The 26,879-nt window shown below is 41.3% G+C and overlaps 2 protein-coding genes across 4 annotated transcripts in view; one reads left to right on the forward strand and one right to left on the reverse strand.

The window, feature by feature from the left end:
• The first annotated feature begins 63 nt into the window (after window positions 1–63).
• LOC111219561 (ATP-binding cassette sub-family A member 5-like) lies at window positions 64–20,769 on the forward strand. Of its 3 annotated transcripts, none has more exons than XM_022742282.1 (38): window positions 64–194; window positions 1,325–1,491; window positions 2,802–2,988; window positions 3,101–3,274; window positions 4,173–4,270; window positions 4,787–5,013; window positions 5,113–5,254; window positions 5,388–5,576; window positions 5,701–5,848; window positions 6,014–6,191; window positions 6,668–6,726; window positions 6,890–7,176; window positions 7,397–7,516; window positions 7,684–7,822; window positions 8,590–8,680; window positions 8,931–9,070; window positions 9,289–9,408; window positions 9,498–9,699; window positions 9,875–10,041; window positions 10,825–10,952; window positions 11,212–11,349; window positions 11,445–11,558; window positions 12,259–12,429; window positions 12,535–12,648; window positions 12,862–12,999; window positions 13,499–13,567; window positions 13,664–13,755; window positions 13,982–14,105; window positions 14,208–14,325; window positions 14,504–14,595; window positions 14,830–15,005; window positions 15,347–15,422; window positions 15,695–15,789; window positions 15,893–16,012; window positions 16,111–16,263; window positions 16,866–16,945; window positions 17,092–17,147; window positions 17,254–20,769. In XM_022742282.1, the coding sequence occupies exons 2-38, from the start codon at window positions 1,369–1,371 to the stop codon at window positions 17,392–17,394; spliced, it is 4,986 nt and encodes a 1,661-aa protein (XP_022598003.1). In that variant the 5' UTR covers window positions 64–194; window positions 1,325–1,368; the 3' UTR covers window positions 17,395–20,769. The 3 variants fall into 3 exon arrangements, with proteins under 3 accessions (XP_022598003.1, XP_022598002.1, XP_022598004.1); XM_022742281.1 differs by having other exon boundaries at window positions 64–190; XM_022742283.1 differs by lacking the exon at window positions 64–194 and adding an exon at window positions 345–377.
• Window positions 20,770–20,796: 27 nt separating this feature from the next.
• Window positions 20,797–26,879, reverse strand: part of LOC111219568 — a 21,767-nt gene continuing 15,684 nt past the window's right edge. The window contains exons 6-11 of the mRNA XM_022742287.1: window positions 23,745–23,838; window positions 23,513–23,577; window positions 22,923–22,984; window positions 22,218–22,273; window positions 21,768–22,127; window positions 20,797–21,602 (exon numbers count right to left, since the gene is read on the reverse strand). Coding sequence (XP_022598008.1) covers window positions 21,421–21,602; window positions 21,768–22,127; window positions 22,218–22,273; window positions 22,923–22,984; window positions 23,513–23,577; window positions 23,745–23,838 — 819 coding nt within the window. The 3' untranslated portion in view covers window positions 20,797–21,420. The remainder of the gene's footprint in view (window positions 21,603–21,767; window positions 22,128–22,217; window positions 22,274–22,922; window positions 22,985–23,512; window positions 23,578–23,744; window positions 23,839–26,879) is intronic.

The following is a 26,879-nucleotide window of genomic DNA, read 5'->3' on the forward strand; positions in this document are numbered from 1 at the left end:
ATTAACAGTTAGAGCTGATCTGATTGGTTCACGTTATATTTTCTGGGACCTGGGATCTTTGACAGGAGGAAGTAGTGACGTGAGAAACCTGGGGTCGTTTCAGGAGGTTTACTTGATATAAAATAACGTCTGTAATGTAAGGCCGTTAAACCACAAGCTGAGGAAAGATATGCCTTAATGTATTTCATTCGTGAGTATGTTAAATGTTTGCTTTTCTCAGTGAATATGTATTTTTCACAGGAATATTGGCTTGTGTGGCTGTAGCTTGCTAGCATGATTCCTTATGCGCACACATACACTCGGTCTGTCATACAGCACGTTAGCTCAGGAGAAACAATTTTATAATTTCTGGCGGTTCATTTTGGGTGCAGACTCGCGTATGTAGCTCGTTACACTTTTTCTGAAATACAGTGGGTATCAGAACAAAGCGGCGTGGACAACGCCTGTTCAATTCAAACGAAAAATATTGTCAGCCGTGCCAACACACCAGATAGCAGGTTAGCGTTAGTTTACAGGCTAACGGCAGCTAGCTATTCGCGATAACCAGCTAAATCCTGATTTGTCAGGTACGCTAGGTTTCAATTGCGGTACGCTTTATTATTAGCCGCTTCACGAACATGGTGGTAGTGCAGTTGTCAACACTGCGACTCCAGCATCACAGCAGTGTGAGCTGCTCTGAACTAGTGTATGACTCACTGAGCGAAGGGTTCAAGCTACAGCCCTGAGTAGTTGAGGTAGTTTTATAGCTAGTGTTATATTCAGTTTGATAAATTGGGTTTAGCTAAACTAATTGCATCCAACTGTTAGAGGTCTTTCCAAGGAAAAATACATACTCTGCTTAAGTCCACAAGTGCTTTCAAGAAAATGTATTGAATGTTTATTTTGGTGTTTACAATAATGTATCACTCCACCCGTGATCCATTAATACATTACTATAGAAAATCCATCAAAGCAATGGTGAAGGTTTTGAATGTATAGCCTATTTTATGAATCATAATGCTATGGCACATACTGAATATTAGGGTTGCAACTAACCTTTATCATTATCCATTAATCTGCTGATTATTTTCTCGGTCAATTGTTTGTCTGTTAAATTGCATAAATTGTGAAAAATTACCAACATAATTTTTCACAGCCCAAGTTGATTAGACATTAGAAAGCCCCACAATATTCAGTTTACTATCAGATATGATAGAGAAAAGTAATTAGTTAATTATCAAATTACAGATAAATCTTCTGCTGATTGACCAATCAATTAGTTAACACTCATTTAAGTCCTCCTGTGTATACTAAGTAATGGCTCTGGCATTTCTCTGCCTTCCAGCTGAGGCCAGCATTAGGGAGACTTCTCGACCATACGTCATCCAGATGAGGCATGCTGGAAGCATGCAGCCCATGTATAGGAGAAATGCTGGAGTCTGGCACCAAACAAGAAGTCTTCTATACAAGAATCTGCTCATCAAATGGAGGACCAAGCAACAGAGTCTTCAGGTTCTTAGCTTTCAGCAGCACTGATGTGAATTTGTTTAGAGCACAAGCTTGTTCTGGGGTGTTCAGTTTTATCCAGCTTGTGCCTGTTTTTCTATTGCTGTGTTTGACAGTTGTCATAATATCTCCCAACTTGTCAGCAAAGTCAGTTGAAATATGGAGAAAACATTGTACAAAGTAAGTGTAGAAGAACCTAATATAGATCATTTAAGTGATAGATACTAACTTTTTAAATATTCAACTTAATATCTGTGTACTTTGTAAATGTAGTTTGACTAATTTTTCATTCTTTATTACTTGCTTACATTTATACAGAATATCTACCATTTTATTTGAACAAAGTCCTTGATTTTTTTCTTTATAAATGAAAGTATTTTACCCCTCATAGTTGATATATTTAACTCTGATAACTGAGTCAATGTCTGTGATGTTTTGGGGGTTTCTTTTGCCACTGATAAACCATGACCCTGCTTTCCAGGCACCTTTTCTCTAAAGGATAGCACACTGTTGTGATCCATACTCTATCTGGATCTCTGAGAAAGTTTTAAGGTTTTATTCCAGGGAAACCTCAGCCAAAGTTAATGAGCCTTATGATGTGGCCATGCTGTCATGTCTGTGTGAGTCAGTGCACTTGTGGTTGCTCCAATGCAACAAAGAACAAACAAAGGACTCTCAAACCTTTTGGTGAAGTATTCCTTAATGTATACACAATATAAAAGTTGATTTTGGAATTAAATAAAGAAAAAACAAGATGGCTTGTTCCTCTTCCCCCTTTCATTCTTCTTAGGCCATGCATTTTTCATTTGGCTTTAAGTTGCACTGCTGCATTTTTAATGCCTCTGTGTATCAACATATCTTTTGAAGAGTTGCAGCTTCCTTAACAACAGTTAGGAACGTCCAGGGATTTCCTAAACTGCAGCGTGAATAATTTCTCTTGTTAACTTCCTGCTGGAGATGCCAAGTGTTTATCCTATATAACCATTTGTTCTAAGGACTTACCTTTGTTGGTTTGAAAGGAATTCCTGGTTTGTTTTCAAGGACAAAGTGTTTACTAAATGAGATTATAGTTGTTTTGTGTACAAAGACAATCCCAAATGAGCCAAATCACTGGAGGATCCAGTGATCCAGGATAATCTTTTACAGTACACGATCAAGTTGCCAAGCCCCAGATGAGCTTGATTTACCTGCTTACCTGGATAAGAGGATGAATGGAAATGTGGTACTTTTAAGACTAACCTAGAGTGCAATTCTCCAAGGATGAACAAATGATGTGAGGTTTTCTCATCTGCTGTTCATTTTATGTGTTTGTACAGGAATTGATCTTACCTCTGTTACTGCTGGGTCTCCTGATACTCATCAGCACCCTGAACCCTCACGTTTACTATGGAGGCATCAGCACTATGGAGCTGGAGCGGGATGAACACTTCTTCAAAGGCCTGGGCTACACACCAATCACTAACATCACTAACCACATCATGGAGGAGGTGGCCCAGGAGATGCGTAAGTGCCTGACACCTATGTTATGCTTTCATTTCACACCTACAGTACAAAACAACTCTGTATTGTTCTTGAAATCTTTATGACACTTTTGTCCTCCTCCTTGTGTTTTCAGACATGCAGGATCGTTTGGAGATGTTTGCCAGTGAGGAGGACCTGGAGAACGCCAGCCTGTATGAGCCGTCCAGCTATGTTGGTGTTGTGTTCATGGACAGCTCTGCCACGTCTTACAGACTTCGTTTCCCGTACAACCAGCTGCCCCTGCCCAGTGATTACACAGAATCTATTGGTAAAATCTGATGTGACTTTCTCTTGTATTTTTGTATTGTATTTTGTTGTTTTATTTTCTTTCTCATACATGTTGAGATTTCCTGTTTTAAAAAAATAAAAATCCAAACAGCTTTGTATAAAAAGGTGCAAAAGCAAAACCTAATTTTTTAGGACATTTAACTGACACAGCATTTTGTAAACCTTCACATATACTGCATACTGCCTAGATTGACACCTTGAAGACTCTATACTGAAGCATTTAAATTTTGAAAGTAATCACTAGTCACTAATTACACAGTACAGGGCATTACATGAATTTAGTGATGGATTTACTGTATGAGTCACTGTCCGTTTGGCTTTGTTGATGTGAAAAGGAAAAAGGTGTTTCCATTAAGATTAGATCTGACTGTACTCTAGTAAACAAAGCTTCAGAGTTCTCTTTAGAGATGGGTGAACCTACCACAAAGAAAACCATTTCTGCAGCACTCCATTAATCAGGCCCTTGATAAGGATGGCAGTTATTGTTCCTGACCAAAATGGGAAAACGGCTCCACAGCTTGCACAATCTCAAACTGGGTCAGGTTTTCAACTTTCAGCAAAAACAAACAGAAGTACACAATCTTAACAATGCTGGGAATGGTACAGGAGTAGTCTGTGAATGTTTCTAAGTGGCTAATCCAAAATCCAGATTTAAAACTCATTGTTAATCTGTGGAAAATCCTTGCAGTTGCCTTTCACTGATAATGATCCTCCTGAGAGGATCAGATGTCATTGAGTTGGGCTGGGAATTTTAAATGCAGTGCACAGAAAGATACACAACTGCAAGCAAAATAATCACCTGCTGGAACTGAAATGTGTTTGTCATCTATATCTGACATAGACTTTATTTTGTTGTCGTTGTGCTTATTTTTCTCTAGCCAACTGTTTTACCAGCTCAGTGAACTGCAGAGCAGCTAATTACTGGTACTCTGGCTTCATCCGCCTCCAGTCTCTGATCGATGCAGCCATCATCCAGGTGAGACCCACAGAAGAAGAAAGAATTAGCACAATGTTCTCTCGGATTAACCCACTTGATTCTAAAGAAGGGGGGGTGCACTGTGTGTGTTTGTACAATCAAGAAAATTTGGGGCTGATTTTAAAGGATTTGAAGTTTATGACGCTGATTTGAAGAATAAGATTAGTTTTTTCAATAGACTGATCTTATAAGTTAATGAGCTCTTATCCTTTTATCCTTTTGGAATTGATAAATATTTAATTGGCATTCACAAAGCAATCAATAGCAGCATTTGCTGGTTCTTTTTCTTTTTTCTCATATCATTTTATCTTGAACATCTTTGACTTTTGGAGTGTTGGTCAGGAAAAACAAGCTATTTGAAACTCTAAATTCTCAGAACATGCTGATGAACATTTTCACAATTTCATCATCAATTATTGAATTAAAAAAAAAACTGTATTCCATTAAGGGCTAATGAAAATGATCATTAGTTGCAGACCTGGTTTGACCTGGTGATAATCTGGTTTTTGTGTACAGATGCAGACGAAGCGGTCAGTGTGGAGTGAGATGGACCTGAAGGTGGTTATGATGGGTCAGCCAGGTTCTGTGGAGGTGCAGAAATTCCCCCACGCCCTCATCTCCATATACCTGGTCCTGGCCTTCACACCCTTTGTGACCTTCCTCATCGTCAACGTGGCAGCTGAGAAGGAACACCGTCTCAAAGACACCATGACCATGATGGGACTCTATGACACGGCCTTCTGGTAAAAAAGAAGAGAGACTCGGTCACTGTAGTTTCAGATATTTGTATCTGCATGTTCATGTGATTGTGTATATGCTTACGTTTTTGTGCTGTACATCAGGTTGTCATGGGGCCTCCTGTATGCTGCGCTGGTGACCATGATGTCCATCCTGATGTCCATCATTGCTACGTACACGGCGCTGTTCCCTAACAGTGACTTCTTTGTCATTTTCTTCCTCATCTTCCTCTATGGAATATCATCTGTGAGTACAGCTGTGATCGAGGAAAAGTAAAACTGTACATATGTTTTTCTTTGTTCACCCAAATTAGTAGTATCTTCTTATTTATTTCTTGTGGTGTCACTTCTTCTTTTCTTTATCTCTTCTCACTCCACAGATCTTTTTCTCCTTCATGCTGACTCCGTTATTTAAGAAGCCCAAGTTTGCCAGCACAGTGGGCTCCATGCTGACAGTGGTGTTCGGTTGCCTGTCGCTGTTCACCGTGCTGATGAAGGACTTCCCACAGCCGTTGGTCTGGCTCCTCTGCCTGCTCTCCCCCAGCGCCTTCTCAATAGGGATTGCACAGGTAACACACTAAGGAATAATAGGATACATGCAGTTAATGGGAAAATGATGCACAGTGTGGAGACAAATTATTGTGGCCGTAGGGATTTGATTTGTACATGTGTGTGTGTCTATACATATGTCAGGTGGTTTACCTGGAGGCTCAGGGAGATGGTGCTGTGTTTTCTTCCTTGGCCAATGGCCCTCATCCTCTTTACGTACCCCTGATCATGCTGGTTCTGGACTGCATCCTCTACCTTTTGTTGGCTGTCTACCTGGACCAGGTGCTGCCTGGTAAATAAACACATATTGTATACCTCAATATAATTTACACCCAGTTAAGTCTACTTATATACTGTTAGTTGGTTTCCCAACTAATCTTAACCTAACATTGTATCATTGTAACATTTGAATATTATTATCATGTGTAATAGTTAATACATTTTGTCTGATATGCAGGTGAATTTGGAATGAGGAGGTCCCTGTTGTACTTCCTGAAACCATCCTATTGGTCCAAACGCACAAAGCGCTACGTTGAAGTGAGCTCAGTATACGACGCAGAGGTGAACGGGACTCCTGGTGGAGATGAGTCTATTGAACCAGTTTCACCTGAGTTCAGAGGGAAAGAAGCCATTCGGTAAAAGTCTGATCTTGCATCGTTGAATTAAAAGTTATTTTTTGTAATGAGTGTTTACAGTCTGTTACAGTAAGTGCTGCTTCTGGAAATGTTACTACAATCCAGTTCAATCAAAAACCTTTGTGTGGTGGATGCTTTTGTAGCACTATTGTCACTTAATGTGCAGTTTTAGCATATTGTTCACAAAATATCAATATGTAAAACATGTGTTCAGGGATGAGCCCTTTGATATTAAAGTCTGAGGAGAGAAATGTAGACTTTTCCAGTAGCAATCAGTGCCTGGCTGAGTTAAAAATGCTGCCTGATTTTGTTCTTGGTTCAGTGCCAGACACCATGGCTCCACTGGCTGAGAGGGGCCTGTGGGACTAGCCTGTAACCTGAGAGCTGCTCTTCACTCTGACACTCATGCTGTGTTTACACTTCTCTCATTTCTCTTAATATCTTTTCTTCATCGCTTGCTCCTTCAATCTCTGCAGCATCAACAACATCCGGAAAGTGTACAAAGAGAAGGACAACGTGGTGGAAGCTCTAAGAGGTAAGGCCTGAACACTTTGATTTAATTAGTTCAATTAAGGTAAAAGACAATTGTTGTAATATGCTCAAGTTCTCACAGTATAAACTGGCTAGACTTCACAGTGTGTCCAGTTATTCTGATTGATTTCATGATGCCATCCTTCTTCTTTACATCCCCTCCTCAGGTCTGACATTTGACATCTATGAGGGCCAGATAACGGCTCTGCTGGGACACAGCGGGGCTGGAAAATCCACTCTCATGAACATCCTGTGTGGCATCTGTCCGCCCACTAACGGCTCCGCCACCATCTACGGCTCCCCGGTAGCAGAGATTGCCGATGGGTCTGAAATGAAGCAGCTGGTGGGAATCTGCCCCCAGTTCAACATAATCTTTGATGTGCTGACTGTGGAGGAGCACCTGAGGATATTTGCCGCCATCAAAGGGATCCCACCAGCAGATATTGACGCAGAGGTAATTTAGAGAGAGGAGCCTCTTTTAAATGCTGGCTGAAGAGCCTTTGTCTTATACTTGGTAATATTAGTCAGGTAGAAATTTTGTGGTAGGAAATGTCAGCTGGAGTTATCAATCTGACCTTTTTCTAATTTTTGATGGCTTATCCAGAACTGCTGTGTGAGGTGGACTGTAACATGTCAGGCTGTTTGTCCATGGTGTATATTTGTTTCTCTTTGAGGTCACCAAAGTGCTGAAGGATCTGGACTTGGAAAAGATCATGACTGCTCAGGCTAAGAATCTGAGTGGAGGCCAAAAGAGGAAGCTGTCTGTGGGCATCGCCATTCTGGGAGATCCCAAGGTGCCTGTATATTAAAATGGACAAATGCTCATACACTTTGATTTGTTTGTGTTTGTATCCTAGTCTTTGAAATGCCTTGAGTTATCAGTAACTCATCAGTAACTATGATAACGTCAGCTGATCATCGGCCCATTCTGAGCAGTTTGCATCATGTTTGTTTGTGTCAGATCCTGCTCCTGGATGAGCCCACAGCAGGAATGGACCCGTGCTCCAGACACCAGGTGTGGTCGCTGCTGAAGAACCGCAGAGCTGGCAGAGTCACTGTCCTCAGCACACATTACATGGATGAGGCCGACATCCTCGCTGGTATGAAATATACCTGTTACATAATGTACACACACCTACGGACACCAAACCAATTAGCCAGATGTCATCCCAGTTTGGAAATTGGAAGGGTAAAATTTACTTGTATACAGATGACATAGTTTATTTCTCCATCTGAAGAAATGTTGACAACTTGCAATTGTATTTTTTCTTTATCTTCTGAGATTCATTTGGCCTCTTCAATTCTTCAAAAAACATTCACTCCTCGATTCATAGGAACCAAATCAGACATAGGAGGACAGGGAATTTCATACTGACTCAAAATTTTTATTCTTCAGATAACAAAAGTACAAACCTAACATGTTGGAGAAGAGATTGGTCAGCAGTCACACACAGGGTGGTCTGAATGGTCTAATTCTAAAGTATTGCTCAGTCTCCACTGTAGATGTTGCTAGGAAAGCACCTCATTTTCTGAGCTGCTCATCCCTATCAGGAACGTTTCCACCTGGTACAATAGTCTACCTGTCTCTACTCTCCCTATCGAACCTTCAAAGATAACACATTTGCTTTCCTCAGCCCTTAAAGAATCTGCAGGTCAGGATCATATTTCACTCGGTGCACACTTCAGATTAAATGTACCACTTCCTTATAGCTATGAGTAATATGCTTTATTGAATCATAACAGACCAAGTATTGATTACACAAACACCACAGCTTCCTTCAACACTTGCCAGCAGCTTTTCACAATCACACAGTTTCCACTTGATCTGTTGTTACAGTTAAACACAGATGATATTGTTTTTCTCCAGATCGCAAAGCTGTGATCTCTCAAGGACAGCTGAAATGTGTTGGCTCTTCGCTGTATCTCAAGATCAAGTGTGGTGTTGGATATCATCTCAGGCAAGTAGTCTTTACTTCCTGATGTAGTTTATTGTTGCAGCTTTAAATAAGGGCGATTGTCACAGAGCAGGGCCCATCGTTGGATTTGAAACCCTAGTGGCCCTTTGGTGAACCATTGCTACAAATCATTGTAAAAGAAAATGTGACATTATGCTTCACTTAAAGAATATTTTGATAAATTTTTATGTCATCATAACAATCTGTGTCTAAAACCATAGTTTTAGGTTAATGTTTTCTGCCTCCCCTGCAGAATGTCTGTCAATGAGAGATGTGAAGCTGAACAGATCACCTCAATGGTCCAGCAGCATGTTCCCAAAGCAAAGTTGTCTCGGCAGCATGAAGCAGAGTTGACGTTCACTCTGCCTTTTGAGAGCATGGACACATTTGCAGGTCAGATCACACTGTATAGATACTGTATGTAAAAACAATAGTGCCTGTTTCAAATTGCTGTATTGATACTCACTTTGTAGTTATTTCCAGCCTCTTACTGTCAACACAGTCAATCAGTAGACAAATGCTAAATATATTACTGCAACTCATTTGTGACTGAGCTTTGACAGTAACAGCAGTGGACCAGCAGCAGGTCATGATTAATTTGTCTTTCGTAGGCTTGTTCTCACAGCTCGATTGTCAACCTGATCTGGGAATTATCAACTATGGGGTTTCCATGACAACACTGGAGGATGTTTTCCTTCGTTTGGAGGCAGAGGCTGAAGTGGATCAAGCTGGTGAGTGTGGTACTAAAGCAGTGAAAAAAGTGAATTCCTAATTCAAGAAAATGACCGTATTTCTCCGTCTGTTTGTTTAATGTCTCCAGACTACAGTGTATTTAATCGGGAACAGGCTGAGGATGAGGGCGACAACGCCTCTCTGGATGATACAGACCAGCGGCTGCTCACGTTCTCCGACAACAAGTCAGATGTTGTGTCAGGTCATGCTTTGTGGCGGCAGCAGTTCAGCACTGTGGCCTGGCTGCACATGCTCAACATGCGCAGAGAGAGGAAGGCCTTTGTTTACACGTGAGTGTTCAGTGACAGAAATAATTTGAAGACGAGACAGTTTCAGATCAGTCATTCATAACTACACTACATATATATTTTTCTGTAGGGTTGTAAAGAATCAGTGCTCATGTGTTTTGAGACATTGTCCCTTCCATTAATCCTATCTTTTCTCACCATCTCCCTTGTCTTTCAGTCTGGCCTTGTTCCTGGTGTTTGTCGCTGCAGTGCTCGTCCTGTCTCTGGCCACAGGAAACATCCAGATTCACTCACCAGACCGTCAGTTTCTGCCCATTTACCTCCTCAAAAGGAACCAGTCTCCCCGGAGATACAGCACTAGCCTCCTGGTTCAGAACTCCTCAGGTGAGTCCGCTGGAGGTTTTCCAAAGGATGAGATTTTCTTTCATGTCCTCGGGGGGAGGGGGGGCGTAACGACTAGCTGATAGCTGATATTTTGGATGCTGGCTGCGCAATGCATGATGCATACTGAAACTAGGATACATACACCTTGTAGTAAATGATACAGGTGATTCTACTGATAGCTGATATTTTGGATGCTGGCTGCACAATGCATGATGCATACTGAAACTATGATACATACACCTTGTAGTATTTTTTTTTTTTAAGATAAACACATGAAACTTGTGCTGTAAAACTAGACCAGACTCAGTGAATAACTCCCTAAGCCCTATGATAACTANATGATGCATACTGAAACTATGATACATACACCTTGTAGTAAATAATACAGGTGATTCTACTTTCAGCTTTTGCNTAAACACATGAAACTTGTGCTGTAAAACTAGACCAGACTCAGTGAATAACTCCCTAAGCCCTATGATAACTATTACTTCAGCTACACAGACTAATGAAAAAATGATACAGGTGATTCTACTTTCAGCTTTTGTTATGATTTGTCCTGTCAGTGAGACCTCACATCTGCTTTCTGTCAGAAAGTGCTGCTGTAAATATTGTGATGGGATATTGACTGCTGTACAGCTCTTAAATTACACAGTAAATCATAATCGATAAGAACTGTTCCACTGAATCCACTGAATATCTCTTTACTCTTGCTGCAGTTTTGAACTCCTCACCCTGCAGTTCTACGTGGGCTAGCATTGTTTTGTTTTTTTCTTGTGCCAACAGGCTCCGATATTTCTGACTTTATCCACAACCTGGAGTCTCAGGACATCAAAGTGGAAATGATGAAACACGGTGACTACATGGCCGCAGCCCCCCACAGCGCCGCCATCAACGTAACGGGATCCAGCAAGGTCACTTTAATGTTGGACAGATTGAATTTAATTTTGATAACCAGATATTTGATGGGGCTGGAGATGAAGCATCAGATGTGGGTTCACCTCTCCTGCAGCACCTCCACCTACTGTGAATGTGCTGGTTGTGTTCCAGATGAAGGGCTCTTTGTTCAAGAACCACTGAGTCCTCCAACTGAGAGCTTTTTATTTAGATGAAGTGCAGTTCACCTGCCTACATGTTACACTTATTAACCCTTTATTTTCTTTCTGTTCACAGGGTTTCAGATACAGTGTTGCGTTCAACAGCACCACAGTCCACTCCTTGCCTATGGCTGTCAATATACTGAGCAATGCTCTTCTAAGAGGCCTGAATGGTACTGGACACATCCGAACCTGGACCAAACCGTTTGATTATGTGAGTATTATGGAGTCAGAAGTGACAGATCTCATCTTTCCTGTTTCCATAAACCATTCAAAGATATCTAAGTTTCCCATTGTGACATCCATCAGCAAATCCCAGATGCGACGTCCTACGCTCTGGTGTACATAGAGGCCATTATACTGGGAATGCTAGCAGCTGGAATGCCTGCATACTTTGCAATGGACCACACACGAGATCGAGAGGTAACCACTTACTCCCAGTAATCATGATTAATTTAATCTGTTCAGCAAGATATATTGCACTTCACAGCAAGGACACCCTAATTTTCAACACTGTTCCACCACAGCATTTTAGAGTTCATGTGGAGATTTTAAAGTCTGCCACATTTTTTAAAGCTTTTGTTTTGGGTCATTTTGGTTTTGCTGGGCAGTTTGAGACGTAGGAAGCAGCAGGAAACATGAAAGGAGAGAGAGAAGGTAATGATGTCTAACAACATGGGTACGTTGTGCTTAGGTGTTAGGTATATCAGCACCCAGTCAGACCAGAATTCATAACAGCAAAATTTCTCACCAGATTGATCTAATTAGAAATCAGTGGATTCACTTTGGCCGCAAAGATAAATCCCCCTGGAGCGTTAGTATTCAACTTTGACTTGCATATTTGTGTTTTTGACCAATTACAAACTGGTGGAGACTCACCTATTCTGAGTTGATGCACAAGTAAATTTTGCTGTCCCGCTTTCTGGTGTAGACTACTGGCTCAGCATAATCCCCAAGTCAGGACAGTTTCAGTTACTCCAATAGTGAACCTGCTAATCATTTATTCTAGAGAACATAGAAGATGTTAGCACTTAGATTTAAATTACTCCTGATGGCTGTGATCTCATATTGACTATTGTACTACTTGTACATTTGCCTGATTTTTTTTTTTTTTACTCTTCAGATCAAGTGTCGCTCTACACTGCGTATCTCTGGTCTGGTACCATCAGCCTACTGGTGTGGTCAGGCAGCGGTGGACATCCCCTTCTACTACCTCATCCTGTCCTGCATGACCAGCATCCTCTTCTCCTTCCACACTGGAAACTTGCTCACCTCCAGCAACCTCACGGCTGTGGTCTGTACTGCTGGTTAAACTCTGCGCCTCACTATAGCACTGTAGAACATTTAATATAGTATTGTTAGTAAAAATCATTTTAATGACTTCTCTCCTCTCTCCCAGGTCCTGTGTACCGTTGGCTTCGGTCCTGCCATGATCCTCTTCACTTATGTGTTTTCTTTTGGCTTCGCCCGAGTCCAGAGCAACAAGGATTTCTTCTCTGTCATCTCCATGATGGTAAGACAGGATGCTTTATGTACACAGATTGAAAAATAAAGGTGTCACCAGCTTCCAAAATATCTTATGGTTATTCTGAAAGGGCTCCAGCTTCTTGTTCTTACTGAAGCACCAAAGCAGCTTCAGTATATAATTCTACTTTTGGATGTTTCTCATTATTAGAATGACATGAAAGGTTTTTTTTTGTTACTAAATGAATGACTTGTGCCTCAGGTGTGTGTGGTATCAGCCTCACTGGTTCAGTTGTCGTTTGTGAACGACAACCCTGGGCTGACCCGAAACCTGCACAACCTCTTATGTTTCTTCAACCCTCTGTACCCTCTCATGGGCTGCCTCAACTGCATCACCAAGGTAGGAGCTCAACAAAGGCAAACAGTCAGTTCTCTCAAAGTGTTTGTCTGTGTGGCTTTTATCGTCTTTAAACCGCATTAAACTGTATTGTAGACAGTATGTCGTCGAAGAGTTGCACTACAGTAGACTGTATGATTAAGTCCCTCTGGCTCCTTACTATCCCTCTTATATAAAACCATAGGTAGCAATTTCCAGCACACAAGCTCTAATAAATGCAGGTTACCTGCCCAGTGTTAGACAGACAAAGTTACAGATGAGCTAATGAAAAAACTAGGATGCCTAGCAGCTAAAGAGCCAGATATTTTTCTCAGAATCAGTTATCTTAATTTATGGTAGAAATCCTAAATATGTACGGTATTTTTCAAATAAAGTGAACTATATAAAATGAATCAGGATGCTCTCTGAAGATCCTTGAAGTAAATTTGAGAGAACGTTTTCAAACACAAGCTGATGGAACAAGCAGGAATCAACTCAGTGATGTTTTTTCCACCGTTCACAGGCGACCTTCCTCCCTTCTCTCTACGAGGAGAACTTCTTGTGGAAGAACCTGCTCATTGCAGTTGTAGCTGTACGTACCTCATTTAAAATCATTTAGCCAAAGCATTGATAAAGGGGCTGCAGAGGTGAGTGTTCAGCCTTAATCTTTGTCTGTTTCTGTGTTTAGCCCTATCTCCAGTGTATCCTGCTGCTTTTCCTGCTTCGTTGGCTTGAGATCCATTACGGAGGGAGGACTATGAAAAATGATCAGTTCTGCAGGTGATGCTCAGATTTCAGGTCATAGCTCAGATTACAGGAAGCCTTGGTACAGTTATATCTTAAACACTGAGGTTTATTGCTTTGTCTTTCAAATGAACAGTGTGAGCTTCTAAGTCTGAACTGAGATACATGAAAGTTCATGTTTTCATAGTGGAAAGTTGTGCATCTAGATTTGTCAGAATAAATGTTTGACCAAGAGCCAAACTTGATGTTTTTTGATTCACAGGATCTCGTCCAAGGCAAAGCCCAAAGTGGAGAAGAACCCAGAAGAAGGGCTGAACGAGGATGAGGATGTACAGATGGAGAAGGCCAGAGTTAAGGAGGCCCTCACCTGCCAGTCCTGCGAGGAGGTGAGTGAATATCTCATCCTCTGGTACAGGAAAATAAGGTCATCATAAGGTATTCACTGAAAACAAGGTAATTTTGTGTCTCTTCACTGTGTGTCCATTTAGAAACCAGCTGTGGTGGTGAGTAACCTGAGAAAGCAGTACAAGGGCAGAAGAGAAGGTTTTTCTCTCAACAAGAGGAGGAAAGTGGCCACAAAGAACATTTCTTTCTGTGTGCGCAAAGGTACGTGCAGTCTTTGTCATGTAGACTGTTGCTTTTTTACGTTGCATGGTTTCCAAACTGTTGTATAAAGCATCCAGCAGTTTCACATTGTCTAAGAAACCTGAGGGGAAACCATAATATTGATTTCAGGAAAAAGTTACAGTTCACTAACATCACAACTTGAATGCTGTTTCTTCAGGTGAAGTTCTTGGACTGTTGGGCCCCAATGGAGCAGGAAAGAGCACCGTCATGCACATGTTGTCAGGTGACACTGACCCCACTGCAGGCCAGGTACATCACAGATTATAATGAAATGATAATAAGTAATTGCTGGAAAATTAAATTGCACATTTTTACAGCTGAAGTTAGTAGAAATGTTACCTTTAAAACATGCTGTCGATATATTGTGTTGATGCCTGGAAAAGAAATACTCTTCCTTTCGCTTTGTCCCAGAAACATGTTCTGCATTCATCCATCAATTTTATAATTACTATAACTCAGTGTTGTCTGTTTTCTTCTGTCCAGGTGCTGATGGGAGACTATAGTACAGAGTTACGTCCAGTGGACAACCCTCTGGAGCATGTGGGCTACTGTCCACAGGTGAACCCTCTGTGGCCCCGGATCACTCTGCAGGAACACCTGGAGATCTACGCTGCCATCAAGGGGCTGAGAGGCCAGGACGTACCAGGGATCATCAGACGGTAAGTCACAGTCTCCAGCTGTGCTTGGGACCCAAGTACTGCACCACAGGCCACAGATGATGGCGCAGTGACTCTTTGTCTCCTCTTCCAGTGAGACATGCACATCTTTTTCAAATATCCATCCCATAGTGTGAACACTCAGTGTACCAATACCTTGAACTGTACCTTAAATTGAGTAATAGAGATTGTATTCACAGTATTTTATTGTTCCTTTTAACACAGAGAGACGATGAATGGCTCTGGTAATCAAATACTTGTTTGATACTAAACAACCATGTAAAGCTATGCAGCAGTCCTTGAGTTGATGTTAGTGATGTGACAGTTGCAACTGTTGTTGTCAGTGTGGTGAACGCTCTGGAGCTGAAGGACCACTTGAACAAACAAGCCAAGAGCCTATCAGCAGGCCTCAAGAGGAAGGTGAGAACACTGTTTTTAACTATAGATAATCTAAACTCTCAGTTGACACATTCCCATTAACGTGCTTCACATTCTGCCAGCATGTCATGGTTTCCCCTCTTGACAACTCCATTCACATCAGCAGATGATTTACAATTCCTCAGTATTTTACAACTTACATGATGCTTTTCAGCCACTTGAGCTTTCTGATGAAACAAATTGAATATATGTGTTAATTAGTGTTAAATATTTCCACACAGTTTTCACTACACTGACGTCTTGTTTGTTTCCAGTTGTGCTTTGCCTTGAGTATGATCGGGAATCCTCAGATCGTCTTACTGGATGAACCATCATCAGGGATGGACCCCAAGTCTAAACAGCGCATGTGGTGAGACCATGTTCATATGACAATAAGAAAGTCTTAATGTTCAGCTACAGAAAAGAAAGAATTTAGTGTTTCACTTGAGGACATGTGTCACTGCTATGTGTAGGAGAGCCATACGAGCTGCGTTCAAGAATCGTCAGCGGGGAGCCATCCTCACCACCCACTACATGGAGGAGGCTGAGGCCGTGTGTGACCGTGTAGCCATCATGGTTTCTGGCCAGCTGAGGTTGGTACTCGCAGCTGTGTGTTATTCTTTGACAAGACATTCAGGGTGGAAAAAAAAATCATCTGGATCAGTTAATGCTGTTCATTTTTCTCTGTCAGGTGTATCGGCTCGATCCAACATTTAAAAGGGAAATATGGTCGAGGTTACAGTTTGGAGGTGAAGCTCAGAGAGGAGCTGACGGGGCTTCAGCAGGTGGCGCTGCTGCACAAAGAGATCCTCCGGATCTTCCCTCATGCTGCCCGTCAGGAGAGGTGAGACCCAACCCAACTATTTCTGTAACTTTCTGAAAGGGAAGATCCAGCGTTCACACTCACTTCACACTGTGATTGTCCAACTGTGCGGAGGTGAGAGAGGAGCCAGGCTTTGTACGTCTCTTTTTTCATTTGTTACACAACTGTTCATGGCTTTTTTTTAATGTGAACAACCAAGTGCAACACTATGAATGTCTTACTGCAGAGACTGAAAATAAGCTCTGTGATCCCACTTCTCCATCGCTTTTCACTCTTCCAACACAGGTCCAAAATGGAAGGAGGAAATAAAGCTAGCAGAAGTTAGAATACAGACCATTCCTCCTTATAGGGAAGTGGAAAAATTCTACATTTAAATGCTATATCTACTAATTTACTCCTATAAAAACATAATTGCAACACTTTTCTTTTTGTTTTGCTCTGTGAAAGTGAAATGCAGAAAATATAACACTGGAAATGTTCACATTTACCCTTCAAAATAAAAGCTGAGAAGAACATAGGATTGTAAAGAAATGGGCACCAGCTTGTTCATAACAGAACAAACACACACATACACACGCACACACTGCTCCATCTAATTCTGTTGGCTGATTCTGTCTTTGCAGCTTTGCTACTCTAATGGTTTACAAGATCCCCATGGAGGATGTCAAATCACTGGCCAAGTCTTTCTCTCAGTTAGAGAGCGGTGAGTCACAGCTGAGCTCTCTCTCTCTCACTCTCTCACTCACACACACACACACACACACACACACCTCTACACCTCTACCATTTGGGACATATCTGCCAACTCATCCACTTGAATTTATCTTCGTTATCTCTGTTTATGTTCAGCCAAGCAAACCTTCAACTTTGAAGAGTACAACTTCTCCCAGTCAACCTTAGAGCAGGTAGGTGGTTAAAAAGAGAGAGCCCAGACTCAGTGTAAATCACAGATCAAACCAGTGTCTCATTCTCCTCTTCTTCCTCCTCTTCCTCTGTGTCTTTGTCCTCCAGGTGTTTATGGAGTTTGCCAAGGAGCAGGAGAACGAGGAGGATGAGATGGGCTCCCTCAGCACAACCTTCCAGTGGCAGCGGCTGCGCCAGGACGGCGCCGTCTCAGTCAACCACACAGACAGCATCGTGCACCAGCTTTGAACTCGCCTATCAGAGGGAGCAGGCTGGTGACTGACCAGGACTAACCAATACCGACCCGCCGGGCTTCAGCGCCTGAAGGCTCACGCCAGCACGCGCCCGCTCCACGCAAACCGACCCCCACCGCCTTGAAACGAACGCAACAGACCTGGGTGGGGGCTCACATACACTGAAGACTGACTGTGTGTGTAATCTGGGCTGGGGGCTGTCATTGCTCCTCTCTGTGGGTCTGAGGTGTGCATGTGTGTAACCCTCGTCCACTGGTGCTCCGTGTTTTCTGAACCGCTCTGACCGAAGGGCCTGCAGTCTTTCTCGACACGCTGATGCGACACCTACTCCTCTTTCTAACAGTGTTTTTTATCTTCACAGGGAATCAGTAAATGGAAAAAAATATATATAATATGTAATATTTATGCTTTGTAACCCTTTCCATCCGTCCTCCTGTGTGGGAGGAGTAACAGTAAGTACGTTTGCTCGTCTCTTCAGGTGTTTTTGTCTGTTGTGTTTGTGAAACTGTTTTTAAACACTACCAGAAATGGAATCCATCCACAATTGAACCAAAGCAGCACATCTCTGAACCACACACTATCACACCTCCTCACACATTGACACTGAGAAGTACTTTTGGTTTTTAGTGTCAGTAGCATGTGCATTAGTAGTTTGCATAATAGTTCTATTATTGATGTGGGGCAGTGGAATAAATGCCTGTTTGTTAACACACTGGAGAAGAGATATTAGTCCTCCACAGAGTCTTTATAAAGCCCCATATAATTATCAAGTGTTTTTCCTCTGAGGTTGAAGAGCAAAGTCCCTTGTCCTCGTTTTCCACCACCGTGCACGTCTCCATGTCTAGACCCACATTGAAACTCTGAGTGTTTCAGCATGCACGCTCAAGTGGAGCTTGATTATTTAGAGATGTGGCAGACGGATGTTGGGATGAGGATATTGGACAGATGGTCTTTGATCTGTGGCCTTCCTCTCTACATGTTTAGCTTTGAAATAGAACCCATAGCTTGGGAATGTAGTGTAGAATATGCACGCCAGTACATGTAGCACACTGCCCTCATCAGACGTTAGCCAGGGCCGATCAGCCTCAAATGTGGAGAGGTGGAGCTTGAGGTTGGGTTCAGATCCAGATTTGGAGGAGGGGGGGCTTGTTGACACGTCCTTTATCTCTCAGCCAGGTTTTCTGAGGATTTCTGACAAACAGATTTTGAATGTACGTTCGGCTTTGAGTGAGGAGAGGGTTTGAAACGCAGCAGTGACGCTCTGCGGAGCTCCTGTTGTCACTCTGTTTCACTTTGGTGCCACTTTTAATCATGCAGCTGTGTTTTGTTGTTTAGTGCGTGTGTATGCGTGCGTGCGTGTGTGTGTGTGTGTGTGTGTTTACTGTGTTGTATATACTGTGTGTAGCTGCAACTGTTTCTGCATAATCTAGTCTTTATATGAGCAGGTGCGTTGTTGGTGTAATACCTATCAGCAAACCCACAAATTGTAATTTTTCAGGTGAGAGGATGACGTGGTTAAAGGGAATTGAAGACACTTTGTAGAGAAATATGTGATTTGTTGGTGATATTTGTCTGAATGAGGAGCTTCCTCTGACAGGGCGGTGGACAAAACAACAAGAACAGCTGACAGTCTAATGTGTCTCAGTGCAGCAACAACACAAACTCTGCTCTCTAAACTCAGCAAAAACACATCAACACTACAAGTGTTTGTTGCAGTGTGATCATTAAACTGTCAAGTGTTGTGTCTGTTGCCGCTCCTCTGGAGGACAGAATATCATCTGTGGCATTTTACTTGAAGTTCATCTCGTGGCAGAGGAGATGCTGAAGGTTTATTTGAGGGTTTTTAAATATAAATTCTAGATATTTGAATAAAAGTTATTTTCTGTCCCGAGCTCCGTCACGTGTCCATCTCTCAGACTCACAGCACAGATATTTTGTAGTGGTGGTTTTTCATTTTTGCACAAGGTGTCTGGGACAAGTGACTTTCATGTGTTTATGCAGTAGCTTCCATTTGTTTTTATTTGATGCTTTTTTTAACCTGCTACGTCATGATTTACTGAAGTTAAGTAAGAGCTGATTTACAAAATATCAGACTCGTGTTTTGGGAAGAAGGTTTGTGTTTGTGAGGTTTTTGAAGAAATGAGTCAGACGCTGATTGATTTTCTGAACATGCACCACAGACTTCCACACATGCACATCAAATACTCTTAAAGTGAGTTAGAGTAATGCTTGAGGTTCTGATTTAAATGTGAAAACTTTATTTAAACCCTGTCAACATTTAGTTTGCACTCATGTAGCCCTGTTCCCTCATTAAATAAAAACACTGGCTCTGCATTACTTTTTATACGTGTGGCCAGGATGGATGGGTTTTTGGGATGTCATATATACACTTATTGTTTTCTCAAGTGAAATGAAGGGTTTGTGTTCTCAGAATTCTTTAAACTTTGTGGGTACTCCAACACTCATGTGTATTCTGTGGGTCTGTCAGTCTCAGTAACATGTAGTCATTAAAGCACATTGGCTTTGCACTTCTCGTATCCCTGCGCCCAGAACAAAAAGCATCACATCTCGTTAGAAGTAATTCACACGGAGAAAACCAAAACATTTTGGCTCTGTGGAAAGTGGAGCATTTAGGCAATTGGCATTGAAAGTGGAGCAGGTTTCATTTTATTTTCCTGGTGGTGGTAAAATTGCACTATTTCTGGGAAATTTTATAACCTTACTTTATATTATGCAATCTTTGTAAGATTCTGTGCACTGATTTTATTTTTTAAAGACTGTGGTTTAGCTGTGTGCTGTATTTTCCTCCTGTATCGCTGCCATGTTTGGATGGACACTTGTCATTAATGAACTCTGTGGTCTCTACACGACCTTTTCATGAATAAATGTTAATCCAAATTATTGCCCTGTCTGTTTGTTGATTGACACACTGAAGACAGAAGTGTTGAAACACCTTTTTACTTCAGCATGTTTGGTTTAATCACATTTTAATTCAACAGCATTCATTATAAATGCCATTCAAGTCTTTTTCAACCTACTAAACAAAACTCCCAGGTTTATATGTGGTTTATATCCATATTGAAAACTGAACAAATGCCTGCAACATTTTAATTTATGTTAATTTTAACACATTTCACTACAGATTAACTCCGTGTGGTTTATGTTAAATAGGACTGTCAGACAATCAACCAGTCAACCAATAAAACTAGTTGTATAGCACCTGTTGTACAGGTTGGAGCAACTCAAAGTGCTTCACAAGTGACTGACAAGCTGTTAAGACAGTATAAATGTGTAAAGACTAATGCACAGGAGAAATAAAAACGGTAAAAACATGATGATAAAAAATATTTTTTCAAAAAGAAAAATTAAAGAAAATAAGATAAAACTAAATCAAATAAATATAACAACTAATCAAATCAATAAGAAGAATATATTAAAACATGAATACAACACAATAATAGGTTAAATAAACTTCCCACCAAAACTGTTTCTGTTGAGCTGAAACTTTTCCTCAGATCCAACATTGAACTCTGGGTAGAAATCTTTGTTTTCTAGGCAGAAAGTGAATAATACAGAAATACTATTTCAGAGTGTGAGACAAGAGAAGTTCAATGATACTGAAAACAGGAAAGTGTCTGATGGTCTAAATGAGCACAAAGAGCTCCCTCTAGTGACCGTCCTCATTAACAACAGTGTTAACTCACAGTTTTTCTCTGGAGAAGGAACATTAACAACAACACAAACAGTCGCATCACTTCCTGTGAGCTGCTACAGTTTCGTACCAATAGATCAAGTGCATGATGGATAAGTCAGTAAAAGTAGACAAGCTTCTCAGCATTATTTCATAAAGTGAACACAGTGCACGTTTCACATCTGTCTGACACAGTTTAACAAGCTGTCCTTTCAAAATAAGACTAGGTATAGATCTAGTGTATGACTGGACCGTGTATTGTTTCCGCTGTAAAAGACGTAATAGAAACTGTTCCCACCAAAACTGTTTCTGTTGAGCTGAAACTTTTCCTCAGATCCAACATTGAACTCTGGGTAGAAATCTTTGTTTTCTAGGCAGGAAGTGAATTAATAAGAAAACAAAAGAAAGAGTCAGAACAACACAGTAGAGGACGATCCTTCTCCGACTTGCTGTGTTTGGTTCTCCAGGTTCTGTCTCAGGTTCTGTCTCAGGTTCAGGCCGATCCCTCGCTTCTGCAAAGAGACCAAACAAATCTGCGTTGTTCATGTAAAGAAAAAACATTTCACTAATAAACAAAACAGAATAACAGCAACAGAATAAAGTGTAAAATATTTCCCAGATTTCACTGGAAGCAGTTTAAATGAATCTGTAAAGAAACTTCTACTGGATCTACTTACCAGAGACGTTGAGGCGACATTTACCAGAGCTCCTCCCATCAGAGGTGAGGACCGTACACTCGTACAGTCCTGAGTCCTCAGTCCTCAGTCTGGACACATGAAGTCTGATTCGTCCTTCTCTGAGGACGTCTTTGTCACACTGGACTCGTCCTGAAAACTGTTCATCCTGAGACTCTGGGGACTCAACACCCTCATGTAGATGATACAGGACTGAGGCTCTGAGATCAGTAAACAGCTGACAGAAGATAATAAGGAAGTCAGATGGAGTGTGAGGTTTGGTTGTGAAGCTCCACTCCAGTGTGATGTTGTGGTTCTCCTCCGCCTGATAGGAGCTCTGTGTCACATTCACTACAAATGTTCCTGTTGAGGAGACAGAGAGGGAAAGTGAGGAGCAGACTAACTGAGGACTTGTATCAGTTTCTAGATAATAAAGTGAAGGAGTAAACTAACCACAGACACAGGAGGTCAGTGTGAGGAGCAGCAGGATGCAGCAGATCATCTCCTCCCTGTGAGAGGAGACAGAGCTGAAGAGTCACAAACACATTTCCTGTTCAAAGATGGAATTTAGAGCTTCACTGACTTCAGAAGTCACAATGTGTCAGTTTGACTCAAACAGTGTGTGAGGACAGTTCAGAGGGACGATGAGATCAATGTGATGTATTTGATGAACATGTCAGCAGCATTTTAATGCTAACACTAACTGTTTACTGTCTGGTAGTCTCATCTACAACTCTTTCATCACCTGCTGTTTCATATACATCTTCACTTTCACAATAAACAGCAGATAAAACTGAGTAAGAACAGCAGGAGAAAGACACACACACACACACACACACACACACACACACACAATCAGGACCAAGATTATTTATAGACCAGAAATACTCAATACCTCAGATAACCATAGCCAGTTCAGCTCAGTGGTTGACACTACTGACTTTGGCACAGGAGATCGAGGGTTCGATTCCTGGTCAGGGAATATGTGTGGACCCTTGTGGCTATATCAACCCTTAAGCAAGGTTGGTGCTACTTGGTGCTACTGTCCTTCCTCAGGACGATGTCAGATGTTGCTCTGAGTTGCTCTGATGTGATCTGACGACAAGTCAGAGAGGGATATCATCATCTCCTCTCAACAATATACAGTCATAAACCTACCTCTCTGGAGTTCGAGCCTCGGTGTCGGACATCGACAGATGGGTATGTTGGTTTTTCATTGGCTATTCAAGAAAACAATCATCAGATTAATCTGAAAATAACAGCAAATCAGATTCCACACTTCACTCATTTTTCATTAGTTTTAATGTTCCACAGTTATGTTCCACAATGTGGAACATTAACATTGGTTCATCTCAGCCAATTGTCACTTGGTTCATTCCAGCCAATTGTCACTGGACCAGAGGATGATGTCATCCTGCTATAACACCTGAAGCCTCCATTAAACGTGGAGCAGTCTAAACCGGATCTGAAGCCCGACCTTTTACCCTGTTGGTCCATGAGGCTGCTGGTAGTCTCATCTACAACAGCAGGAGAAAGAGGGGAGAAGAGTGGAACCTCATCCGAGCTCAGAGCACGCGCGCGCGCACACATATAGATTAGAAATACTCAATACCTCAGGTAACAAGAGTCAGTTCAGCTCGGTGGTCAACACTACTGACTTTGGCACAGGAGATCGGGGGTTTGATTCCCGGTCAGGGAATATGATGTGGATATATGAACCCTTAAGCAAGGCACTTGGTGCTACTGACCTTCCTCCACAAATGGCTCGGACGTTGCTCTGAGTCAGGTGTTGGAGAAACGGTTGAGAAATGAGCTGAGGAAACATAGGTGGATGATTTGAAACCCAGCATCCAGGCTGACAGAGAAACAGCTCCTAGACCAGTGTTCCCACATCCACAACATGCTACGACGACAGGTCAGAGAGGGATATCATCATCCTCTCAACAATATACAGTCACAACAACACATCAACAAACCTACCTCTCTGGAGTTTGAGCCGGTGAATGTGGTGAGACTCTCGGAGAATCAACCGGTTGTTCTGAGTTGGTCCGCTGGATTCCAGCCTGGTTGCAGACTGGAAGGGAGAAAATGGTATGCGGTAAGGTAATGATATGTGGTAAGGTAGCATTCTCTGTTTGTTTTGATTTGGTCCATCCTCTGTACCTTTAGTTACACTGACACACCAACACACTGACTGACACTCACACTCACAGGGCAGGACTACCCTTTGCACTCTGTTTGTTTTGATTACACTGACAGACACCCTTTGGTGTCAGTGTCACATTCTCTGTATACTGGAAACATTCTCTGTGACATTGACACTGACAGTCACAGGACAGGACTACACACCCTTTGATTTGTTGTTTTAGTCAGTACAGGTATCTAGCCTATAGGAGCTTTGTGAGCTGGTGCTGGGTGGTCGCAGAATCTGGGTCGTCATTCCAGCCTGCCTACGCATCCATGTGGAGTTTCCTGAGACCACAAATGGTCTCACCACAGGCCAGTACGTGGGTTTTAGACTGCCCCATGATAGAACCGGGACACATAGCTGGATATGAACTCCTCCTTCTCAGGCCGCTCGAACTGTGCAGTGAGGTCCTCTGGGATGGGGATGGCCAAAGCAGCTTCTGTGTATGGTCCCGGGTCAACAAAGACATTTTCAAATATGAGGTCCACCACATTCCCTGTTTGATAAAACACAAAAGATTTTGTTTACATTTTTTATTTTTTTGTTGTTTTTACAAAACAATGACTGAAAGTCTGTTTCTAACTACCTCCTGACATTTTCTTGTCTGTATTTTGTTGTTGGAACTGTCATAACATTATACCTGCAATACTTAATACAATGTGTACAAAACATTTTTTGGTTGCAAAATAAAATAATATAACACTTGAAGAATGTCAGCTCAGTCTTTTTTTTTAAGTTATTTTTTGGGCTTTTTGGGCCTTTTAATGGACAGGACAGTAGAGAGAAAGGAAATGGGGAGAGAGAGGGGGAATGACAGGTTCTGTCTCAGGTTCAGGCCGATCCCTTCGATGTCCTTCACTCTTCAAACTCAACACAGACTGTGTAGAAAGAGTTGATGAGACTCAGGACCAGACTGACTGAAGCTCGTTTGGTACAAAAGAGTTCAACGTCAGAAATGACAGTCGTTATAAAAGGCTGTAAACTGGACAGAGATCAACTGCGAATAAAACGAGTCTGTCTTTAAATGTCTTAAACAGTCTTTGTATCCATGGCAACAATTCAACAAACCATCAGGAAGTTCAGTTAAATTAGTCAGAGCAGTGTCATTTGCAAATGACATGCAAATGACATCATATTTGCAAATATGATCCATTTGGTCACTGAATTATTTGTATATTATTTGTATATATTTGTGTATATATTTGTGTATTTGTAATAGTATATAATAGTAAGTTATATAAAATAGTATGGCAACTCCTATTAATTTAGACACTTGATGACTACACAAATAATAGAATTTGATAAAACATAGATTGTTAATATAGATACAATAATTTAACTGATAACTCTAAATAATATCCGTTTGTCGTGAGCGTTTGACAAAAGATGTGCTGCAGTTCCTCCTGTCACCACAGGAGGGCAGTGGACACTTGTTATTTTACAAACATTACATTCAGTCTCGATTTGATTTGAATACACTCGGCTTTATACTTCATGCTCAAAACAGATGTTTGTTAACAGTTTATTATATTTTTTATTAACAGTAGAAGCATTTAATGTGTTAATAAAAGTCAATCATAATAATTTAAAAGATGTTTCACATTTATAAAGCTCATGTTAGACTTTGATATGAGCTGTAACTGTCTGTAATGTGGTGTTTAAAATCACATGGATAGCTCTGCTCGTAGCTCGCCGACAAATCTCTTCTTTGTTCATATCATGTCATTTCTATATTTATACATCAGTTTTAAAGTCTTTATTTTCATACATGTAACCTCTGAGTGTTTTCATGATATAAAATAATGAGTGAATGTGATGAGTCCACTGGGAGCTTGTTGGGTCTCCATGTAGAAGAGCTGAGTCCAGCAGGAAACAGACAGCAGCTGTTCTTTGTGTCCTTCACTCTTCAAACTCAACACAGACTGTGTAGAAAGAGTTGATGAGACTCAGGACCAGACTGACTGAAGCTCGTTTGGTACAAAAGAGTTCAACGTCAGAAATGACAGTCGTTATAAAAGGCTGTAAACTGGACAGAGATCAACTGCAAATAAAACAAGGGTGTCTTTAAATGTCTTAATCAATCTTTGTATCCATAGCAACAATTCAACAAACAATCAGGAAGTTCAGTTAAATTAATACAGAGCTGTGAAATCAGTGATATACAGAGCTGTGAAATCAGTGATAATCCTGCAGCAGATAAACACTAACAACAGCACTGATTTCAAAGTAAAATTCATTTAATTTAGTTTGAAATAACAAATTATTTCATTCATTAATACAGAAATACTATTTCAGAGTGGTGACAAGAGAAGTTCAATGATACTGAATCATACATTAAGAAAACACTTGAGGTAAAACAGGAAAGTGTCTGATGGTCTAAATGAGCAAAAGAGCTCCCTCTAGTGACCGTCCTCATTAACAAACAGTGTTAACTCACAAGTTTTTCTCTGAGAGAAGGAACATTAACAACAACACAAACAGTTCGCATCACATCCTGTGAGCTGCTACAGTTTCGTACCATCAGGTCAAGTGCATGATGGATAAGTCAGTAAAAGTAGACAAGCTTCTCAGCATTATTTCATAAAGTGAACACAGTGCACGTTTTCACATCTGTCTGACACAGTTTAAACAAGGTGTCCTTTCAAATAAGACTAGGTATAGTCTAGTGTATGACTGGACCGTGTATTGTTTCCCCACTGTAAAAGACGTAATAGAAACTGTTCCCACAAAACTGTTTCTGTTGAGTTCCAACATTGAACTCTGGGTAGAAAAATCTTTGTTTTCTAGGCCAGGAAGTGATAATTAATAAGAAAACAAAAGAAAGAAGTCAGAACAACAGCTTGCTGTCAGTGCCCAGTCACAGTAGAGGAAGAATCCTTCCCGACTTTGCTGTTATTCTGTTTTTGTTTAATTAGTGAAATGTTTTC

The sequence above is a fragment of the Seriola dumerili genome, unplaced genomic scaffold (assembly GCF_002260705.1).
Source record: "Seriola dumerili isolate Sdu_G_001 unplaced genomic scaffold, Sdu_1.0 BDQW01000068.1, whole genome shotgun sequence".
In the NCBI taxonomy this organism is placed as follows: Eukaryota; Metazoa; Chordata; class Actinopteri; order Carangiformes; family Carangidae; genus Seriola; species Seriola dumerili.

Coding starts and splice junctions, on each gene's coding strand:
- LOC111219561 (XM_022742281.1), top strand. Junction 7,823..8,589: donor TGAGGCCGACATCCTCGCTG/GTATGAAATATA, acceptor GTTTTTCTCCAG/ATCGCAAAGCTGTGATCTCT. Junction 15,790..15,892: donor AAGTCTAAACAGCGCATGTG/GTGAGACCATGT, acceptor TGCTATGTGTAG/GAGAGCCATACGAGCTGCGT.